Consider the following 9,890-nt stretch of genomic DNA (forward strand, 5'->3'; position numbering starts at 1 on the left):
CTTCGAGCCAAGGAGGGAAAGAACCATCCGGACTGTTATGGACGCAAAGTTCAAAAGCCAGCATCTGTGATGGTATGGGGCTGTGTTGGTACGAATGGCATGGGTGATTTACACATCTGTGAAGGCACCATTAATGCTGAAAGGTAGATACAGGTTTTGGAGAAACATATGCTGTCATCCAACCAACGTCTTTTTCATGGACACCCCTGCTTATTTCAGCAAGACAATGCCAAACCACATTCTGCACCTGTTACAACAGCATGGCTTCATAGTAAAAGAGTGCGGGTACAAGACTGGCCTGCCTGCAGTTCAGACCTGTCTCCCATTGAAAATGTGTGGCGCATTATGAAGCGTAAAATACGACAACGGAGACCCCGGACTGTTGAACAACTGAAGCTGTACATCAAGCGAGAATGGGAAAGAATTCCACCAACAAAGCTTTGACAATTAGTGTCCTCAGTTCCCAAACGTTTATTGAATGTTGTTAAAAGAAAAGGTGATGTAACACAGTGGTAAACATGACCCTGTCCCAGCATTTTTGGAACGTGTTGCAGCCATAAAATTCTAAGTTCATGATTATCTGCTAAAAACAATCAAATTCATCAGTTTGAACATTAAATATCTTGTCTTTGTAGTGTATTCAATTAAATATAGGTTGAACATGATTTGCAAGTCTTTGTATTCAGTTTTTATTCATATTTAACACAACGTCCCAACTTCATTGGAATTGGGGTTGTATAAACCAAGAGGGGAAAAAGGTTCTACAAAGTGGTATTTTAGTCTAGTCATACTTCTATCCAAAGCAATATGTCTCTCTGGTAACATTTGTAGTGTGAAATAAGCAGCTGCAATGATCAGTAAACATGCCATTTAAAAACAGAAAGAGATAGTTAGCGTGAAACTAGCGAGGCATCTAATTTTTGGTCACCGAAGAGATTCAAGTGGATGATTCAATTCATGGACGCTCGTTACCAACACCCTGGGCGTAAATTGGAAAACTTGAAAGCTTTTGCTTGCTCAAATTAAACGTTTTGGTATATATACGTTATATTTGTCTTACACAATTGTATAATGCACCATGTCACGTTCAACTTTTGACAGAAAATAAATACTGTATTTAAATCAAAAGGTTACGAGGAACAGAGAACATTTAAGATTGAAAATAATAGTGACTGATTTCATATTGTGATATATATCGATATCGACTGATATGTAACCAAATATTATGATCTGATTTTTTTCTCGTTCAGCCCTTTCTGTGCATTGTTGGAACATCAGTGCCAAATAAATATTTTTATTTTGCAGTTGATTTATTTTTTGAAACATTGCTATTAATTTATGCAATTGCAATACCTTGCTTTTAGTGAGGTTAGTACAAAGTCAGAGCCATAAATTCAATTTTACTCATAATTGGTATATTCATTTCTTCCTGTCTTTTGGCCTTGGTTTCCTCTTCAGTTTACGGTTTCTGCCATGAATTTTCATTATGGTGCATCACTAAGAAACATTTCTCAGAGTTGAAGAGATATGTACAATACTTAAGCCTTGCTCCCTTAGGGCTAAGATAATTTAAAAAACATCGTTTTGTCAGTCATTAACAAAGTGAAAAGTTGTTCAGATAAAAATTCATAGAAAAGTTCACTATATTCTAAGAAGGTATCTGGAGTAAAGTTTCTCTAGATAAACGTGTCAGCTCCATCGCCTTTAGTGTTCACACTCAAGGTTCAGTGGCATCCCATTTTCTCAGCTGGAGAATGAAGCATGTCAACTTTTTAGGGCTTTGGACACCCACTCCTGTGTTTACTGACTATTTATAACCTCACACCTTGATGGTATCAAGTGTGCAGTAACAGTGCCTCTTTGTCCACTCCAGCCCTATATCATATTCCTCGATTCAGAAAACATCTCTGTCATGCCTTGTATTTCCACAGTGAAAAAAAAAAAAACTGTCCATTGTATCTCCTACCAGCTCTCCCCTCCCCCTTAAAATGTAGACTTTCCCCGCTGTGTGAAGAATTTGATGAGCTTGCGTTGATGCCCTGCGCCTGAGCAGATATGCCGGGTGATAAATGAACTGAATCGCCACAAGATTTAACACAAACAGACGATTAAAGGCTGTGTGAGGTTTTGATTGTGTTATTGATTGATCACACAAACGCACTCAAGTCTTTGAACAGGACTGAATGCTTGCAGCAGCGCTCTCTCATTGACACAGCTGTTGGAGGGGAGAAGTGAATGTGTGCAGCCGAGTTTCAAAAAACAAACACGAGAAACTATTTGCTCACAGCACCTTTAAAAGGGCCGAGCAATGGCTGTGAGTGCCACCAGATGACAACTGAGCCGTGGCTCATTAAAAGTGTATTCGATACACATAGGCAAGCATTCTTTGACAGTCTACATTGTTTTATTTCTGCTCTTACAACATAAAGCACAGGAAATTAGGGTGGGCATGAAATGGGCAGAAAATAGACCCATTAATTGATTGTTGTTCATGCAGTCTTAACTAGTTTGCTGTCGAAAGAAGAGCTACGTGACAACAGCTTTTGGAAGTTGAGCCATAATAATCTCCTAAATATGACTTGAAACAGAAGCTGAGAACAGTCAGGCGGATGCTCCCATGCTACAATCTGATGGAACATGAATGGAGCAAGTTTATCCAGGCCAGCAAAGTCAGCACAATTTTCATCACAGTAATCCTGATATGATATATCTCTAATGTTGAATTAATCATATTTCTCAACAACAACAGTTCTTTATTGGTTTTATGTGGGTTTTAATGTAAGAAGGGGAAGTTACACCTGATGATTGTCTGTTTGGTTCTTCTGTTTTATTACAATGTATTCAATGTCTAGTTGTTTTATTATTCATATTCCACGTAGTCGATCAAGGAAATGTAGTCAAATGCCCATCCCTATGCAAAACTTGGCACAACGGCATGTATTGTTTACCAGGGTAGATTTTAAGAGTGAATAAGCGCTTCACACACACACAGTGCCTTACTACACTCCTGCGACTGGCTGGGAAACATTGCTACAGGTGCAGCTCACACCTGAGTGTTTTTGATGAAACTAGCACAACCGGTTGTACTGTTTTGCCAATGTTCGCTTGGTTTGTTTTAAGATTATAGTGCTTCCAGTAGAAGTCAGTGCCGTTTGACCTCAGGAATCTTTCGTGCCACGGAGATATATTCTAATCCGTAGCCAGAGAGGCATTGCCGGCAAACGAGTCCCAGGATCCGATTTTGCAGGAAGTGCATGTGGTCATTCTGATCGTTAAACACGGTGGGGAGCGAGGGGGCGTCCTGACATGCACATGCCGAGCAGTGTTATCATTGCCACATGCATATAGTTAATACTGGTGTGACATTCCACCTCAATGAATCCCAGACATTTTTCGACTTCTCTGGACCTCCACCGACCCCCAACAGAATTTGTGTGTGAATATCCCTCCGTAAATTCTAATGCTAATTTTCACTAGCCCGTCAATCGGATTTTACATCGAGCATTAGCATTAAGCACTAAAATGGACTATGTGTTGTATTTACATATAGTAAAATGTGTGTAATTATCTTATTTGTTGTGTTTAGTTTTATAGTAAACTAACTGGGGTGTCAATAAACAGCTTAAAGCACGCTCAGGAAGGCCAGAGTACTTTGACAGTGCAGGACCTTGCGCGCACGCGCGCACATACACACACACACACACACACACACACCGCGCTGTTCAGCACATTAATCGTTTTCCTATGATTATGTTATTTTATGATCGTGAGAAGCCAAAATCGAAATCACGATGAAAATTCGATTAATCCAGCCGTAGCCAGCCCAACTATCTCGTAGAGTGGCTACTAACTAATTGTAATTATATTTGAGAAATGTGACTTTTTAATCTGTTTCACACAATGTGTCCAGAGGTCGCAAACAGCCTGGTCTATCCTGTGTAATAAAACCATGCTGTTTACACTGGCTGACACACTCCAACATTACAATGACCGTGCTGTTGTTTCTATTTGGAGCAGTTGTACTGACAGTAAATCGCCCATCGAAGGGGTATGGAAACACCTACAAATAAAAAAATTACTTCTTTTTGTGTGACATTCAGTAAACTCCATCACTTGCTACCGTTTGAAAAAGTCAAGAGTGAGTATCCATGTTTATGCAACAGTTCTTGCACAAAACAACCCTACTGAGAGTGTATACGCACACTCAAAAAAGAAGTTGAATTTCCACTTATTAGTAACAAATGCTAGAATACCCCACCCCGTGACCTGTGTGTTTGAAAAATATAATTGGTGTCTGTAAATGTCATTCTACCAGTGAAGCGCGACATACTGTAGCTCTGAAAAAGAGTCAAGTACACAGTACTAAAATGTGAGGCAACCTGCTTGTCTGCGGGCTGCCAGATTCTACACCACGTTACATCCAAGGGAAACACTTTGCTGTGAAAAGTCTCAGCTCATGGCACTGGGGCCGTTGCATTTTTGCAGTGCAGGACAAGGTTTAGGAGCAGCTAACAGGTGGTTAACTAATCAACAGAATGCAGAATACATGTAGATGTGTGAGCAAATGTGTTGATTGTGATGTTTAGTCTAGCTTCTCAAGCTAGCTATTATCTACCTGCTATATGCGTGTCAGTTCTGATCAAAAGTTAGCGTGTTAAATGTGCTATAGTTTAACAATTACAACATTAGTGGTTGATTTTATTTCAGAGAGTCAATGTTAAAAAGTTGATGCCCGAGATGCACCAGTTTAATGTTTATTAACCCCCCTCATTCATCATCAAAAATAAAGAGAACATTTTAAGAGTTATCTCAGAATGGCTAACTTGCGCTGCTACTTGTATGACAGTTAATTTAAATGTTTCTTAAAACATTGCCTGCATGGTTAAATAAAGTTTTTTTCATGCTGTAGTAGTGTGGGGACTCTGGAGCTAATTGTTCCAAATAAAATCTAATCTCAATGAGAAGCTTGAGCAGTTTTTAACAATGTAGCAGTCACACAATGTAATAGGGGAGCGAGAAGAACTAAGGCAGGGTACACACATGCTGACAATCGAGCCAAATTTAAATATCCCCCACGTGATCAAAGACAGTTCGCGCTGTTGCTGGACACAAATAGAGGAGCAAATGGTTGTGTTAAGTGTTTCTTCAACATGCCTCACAAATCATTTGCCACACTCAAATTGACGAGAAGACTTTGCAATGACAATGTAGTTACCGGAAAAGCAAACAGTAAGCCTTGATCCCCCCAACTACTACTATAACTCCTGCTTTTTCTTCTTGGTATTTTCTGGCAATCTGAAAGCCCTGTGGCACCATGCTGCCTCTCACAGGTCAGTCTTAGTACTACAGCATACATATAGCATTACGTGTGCGTGTTGTGCTGTGGTCATCTCCAGTACACCACACACTACTGAAAGAGAGCAGTAATCACAAGGTGATTTTTTCCTCGTAATGTGTGGGGTGTTTCACATTTTAGAAATCAAGGTGTGTACCCCGCTTAACAGGTGGTTAAATCAGCTACAGAATATGTGGAAGAAAATTCTCTGCAAAAGAAGGCAAGATTACATTAACCATTAGTTCTGTTTTATGCATATTCCGCTTTTAAGGAAATAAGTGATTCATTAAAGGAAGAAGGCCATTTTCAAATTGCCACGGAGTGAATGTCTTCATTCGATTGCACTAAAACAGCACAAGGGACATCTGAATCACCCTATAATGTGTGCCCCGCCCCTGAGACACTGCAGACACTACCATAGGGCAACAGGAAGTAACAGACTTCTTCTATCCAATTGTGGCTCAATTTTCCCTTCCGATTGCCATCACTTAGCCATGTGATGCCTGTGCAGAGGCTTCTGTGAAAGGCAGCCAGTCCAAATGAGATAAACACTGACCTTTAATGAGGCAAAGATGGTAGAGGTGGGTTGGTTTGTCCGTAGACCCCTGCAGCACTAAATATGGATTACGCTGCATTATCCAAAACAATAATCTACTTCACTCTGCTCTCATTTCCCTTGCTCCTCTGCTAGGGCATAGCAAACCAGCTTGCAGGTGATGGGGATCATAAAAAACAAGCCACAAGCCTCCTGACATAGCAACAAACCTGAATCGACCATCGAACACAGCTGTATGCACACTGGAACAAGGAAAATGTTACCACAGACATTTTACAGATAAAAGGCGATTGACTGGTACACTCAATGTGACCAGAGGAATCCAAGTTGTGAGAAAAAGGGGGAACAAAAAGAAACAACAAGAACTACTAAACTACTACTACAAAACTAAGCAAAGCCAATACATAATGGGGTATCAAGCAGTGTTGCTAAATGATAAAATAACCACCAGATCCAAGGGCCGGAGACTCCGGGGGGTTTCCTACACGACATTAGCACATGAATCGGCTGGTGGTCCGGCCTCATTAACAGTGGGATTTCCACAATTGAAGCTTGCCATTCACATCACACCGCCAATCATGCTCAAGCTTGTCGTGATCAGGCGGACTGCTTCAATCGTTTGACTCATAGAGGCGGTTGAGAGGATATACAGAAGCTGGCTCTTTATAATAACAAAGAGAAGCAGATAATGTATTCAGTTTTCTTGGTTTTTCGATAAAAGTCTGCATGATTACCACAGTCTTACGCTCACAGTTTAAAACTGTGTGGAAGGATGTTCATGGCCAACGCTACCCAAATACCGCTTCAATGTTCTGACAAAATGTCACTAACAATAATCGAATATCAGTGAGCCTGTCGGCAGATAATTACTTTAATATCTGGTTTATTACTGGGGAAGGGGAGTTCTAGACCACCTTGACGCTAGACCATGAAGCTGTCGTGGCGAGGTTTTGAATCCCCGAGAACGACTGCCGACACAGAGCCAATGGAAACTGCTGACTATGAAACAAAAGGTGGACGAGACATCAAGAAAACTAAAACTACTTAAGGTGACGTTTCAGGGCAAGTGACACTATTTGAATCGTCACTGTAATTCTGACGCACTGACTTGGAGAGCCCCTCGGAATTTCGGCCAGCGCGAGCTGATTGGTGGATAATTTTAACCAAAACTGTACCCACCCCTGAATAGAGGGGGTGACTGTGGATGGATGGATAATTAATTTTGAAAACAATAGTCAACTAAAACAGTTTGCGCAACTATTTGTGCTCAACTACTTTTGGGGTTTGATATCAAAAAATGCTTGGGATATCGTAACATTATTTAAAGTGAATAAAACTTGCAATTATGTTACAGATTTGATCAAGAAACATGAAGTAGACGCACATGATTTGCTTGAGCGGGCCACATAAAAAGATGTGGAGGGACAGCTTTGGCTCCGGACCTTAAGTTTGACACCAGTGGTTTATAGTAAAATACTTGTTCAACTGTGGTTATTTGCATGTGCAAAAACATATTTTACAGTCAAGTGCTATTAAAAAACGACGATTGGCCTCAATTCGCGATCCTGTGATGGAATCGGAACAACTCTACCCGCAAATGCTCAGAACACATTCATGACACGACAGTGCCGCAACCTTTTTTGTATCCCCTCGAGCACATGACCCGTGTTCATACAAACACCGGACAGACGTGAACATCCAACAGAAATAGTGGGAAACTAGAGAACAGAATCTAACAGGAGTTGTTACAAGCACAAACAGCTGGGCCAAAGTGTCAAGCCCCTGTAACTCCACCCCCACACCGGAGTCAACAGAGGGATGACTCTAGAAACCCTGAATCAGCTGCCCCCCCACCCCACCCCTTAAAAAAAAACAACAACAACAACAACAACTTTCAGCCTCACAATCTAAAGATATAATCGGTAGATTAATGCGTACCTCACAGAACGACGATCTCGCTTGTTGTCGCTCGAGATCGTCATCACAAGACTGAGCCCAACGTGATGCCATCATTCGACGTGACTTCAACTCCTCTAGCCAGTGAACGCCCACATCTGGTGGGAAGCCAGAATCCGTGTTCCACGCCTTGCAATGTATGCCTTTATCCGTGCTGGATTACCTAATCCATCTGGAAGAGAGAGGACAAGTGTGGACATTATATATATGAACAGCAAAATATGCATCTGATTCGGACGCCTCCCCGGTGAGGTGTTCCGGGCACGTCTCACCGGGTGGAGACCCCGGGGACGATCCAGGACACGCCAGAGAGACTAGGTCCTTCGGCTGGCCCGGGAACGCCTCGGGATCCCCCCGGAAGAGCTGGATGAAGTGGCTGGGGAGAGGGAAGTCTGGTCGTCCCTGCTAAAGCGACTGCCCCCGTGAACCGACCTCGGATAAGCGGTAGAAAATGGATGGATGGATGGATGGATGTGTTGACACTATGGTAGAGCATGCTTTGTCAGCATTGATAACTGCTTGAAACGACTTCATGCTTGTTCCTTCAAATGAGCGAGAGAGTGCTGGGAAAAGTGATAACAATTAGGAAACAGATGCAAGTAAAGCAAGAGTTCGGCGCTTAGTGGAGGTTTGCGCAGTGAGCAACAAACACCGGTCTTGCTGTGAGCAACAAAGCACATGTACGACCGATCCGGTCTTGTTGTGATGGGTCAGATGAAGTGAACGCGGTGCGTCGCCGCAGCATCACCAATGGCCAGCAACAAGTGAGCCAAGGGACAAATTGGACTCACCCATTCCAAGACTCCAAAACGGAGGTTATTCGTGCCTTCGTGTACTGTATATAAGATATTACCCCCCTGCGTCGACATAATAGTAGCAACCGGTTTTGTGATTTAAAGATGGCTATTTTATTGTTCGATTTCGACGGGCTGAGCGTCTCGAGTCGTTCTCACGCGAACTGCTCTGAAAAACCAGCCGTTCGTTCACTTGTTTTATACAATAATACTCGCTTATATGAGCCCCAAAAGTAACCGAATGGCTTGTTGTTAGGCGGCGGCTTGCGCGGTGTGTTCAAGTTGGAAAAAGTGCCCATGAAACCGAACTGCTAGCTAGTTAGCAGCCATGCTAGCGGCTGGAGTTGAAACAAAGTTACCTGAGTAGTTGCGGGGCGGCGTTCCAGGCGGTCGTCAATAACGGCGAGTAAGCCGAACAAAACCATAGCAAACGGGCTCCGCTGTGGCTCGACGTTGACATAATGTTATTATTATTTGGAGTATCAACGGCGTCCCACACGGGGGAGGCGCATGGTGTACTTTGGCGGCTGGATTCTTTTTTTTCTCTCTCTTCTCTCCCTTGCTTCGAGCGTTCCCAACTCCCTGGGAGTCCACCTTCGGTCAACAGGACGCGATCAGCCAATCACAGGCGGCCTTGCATTTGATCCGACCAATCACGCGTGACTTTACGCAACGTAGCCACAGCGCTGCCAGAAACTCGTGTACAACCTTTCATAGTTTCATTAACACAACCAAAGGTGGAATGTTTTTCTTCCTAGCACTACCGTAAGCGTTTATCTGTGTACAAAAATAATTTCCCCCTTTCACAGTGTTGTTAAATTTAACGAGGGGTTATAATGGGAGGTCGATCCTGTCTGGCATGTGGATGGCAATGCATGAGGAATGTGGATTATACCGTTCGCCTAGTGGTCTGTGCAGGTCATTTAAGTTCTACGAACACACGCACACACCAGATACTTCACGATGAAGCCGGCCGAATCTGAGGGGCTTGGTGTGCTTCAATCCTCGGGGCCCCCGACAAATGGTCCCCTTTATCCCCATGGAACAGAAGGGGCCACCTGTTTCTTTTGGCCACGGTTGGCTTTTGTTGCAGCAGAGGTCAGTTCAGGCAGGATACTTTCACAAAGCTCTCCTGTTAATGTCTCCATAAGCACACACAATTGCTCATTGGTTACAACATTAGACATTCTCCTTTAATGAATTTTTTTTTTTTTTTTTTTAATTGAATCACCTCTGGAAGATCTAAAAG

General features: G+C 42.6%; 1 protein-coding gene across 1 annotated transcript in view; it reads right to left on the minus strand.

Moving 5' to 3' along the window:
* Positions 1–9,231, minus strand: part of arhgap21b (Rho GTPase activating protein 21b) — a 33,644-nt gene extending 24,413 nt beyond the window's left edge. Inside the window, exons 1-2 of the mRNA XM_061694022.1 lie at positions 9,001–9,231; positions 7,830–8,019 (exon numbers count right to left, since the gene is read on the minus strand). Of these exons, the coding sequence (XP_061550006.1) occupies positions 7,830–7,904 (75 nt within the window). The 5' untranslated portion in view covers positions 7,905–8,019; positions 9,001–9,231. The remainder of the gene's footprint in view (positions 1–7,829; positions 8,020–9,000) is intronic.
* Between the last annotated feature and the right edge of the window lie 659 nt (positions 9,232–9,890).

The sequence above is a fragment of the Phycodurus eques genome, chromosome 13 (assembly GCF_024500275.1).
Source record: "Phycodurus eques isolate BA_2022a chromosome 13, UOR_Pequ_1.1, whole genome shotgun sequence".
NCBI lineage: Eukaryota > Metazoa > Chordata > Actinopteri > Syngnathiformes > Syngnathidae > Phycodurus > Phycodurus eques.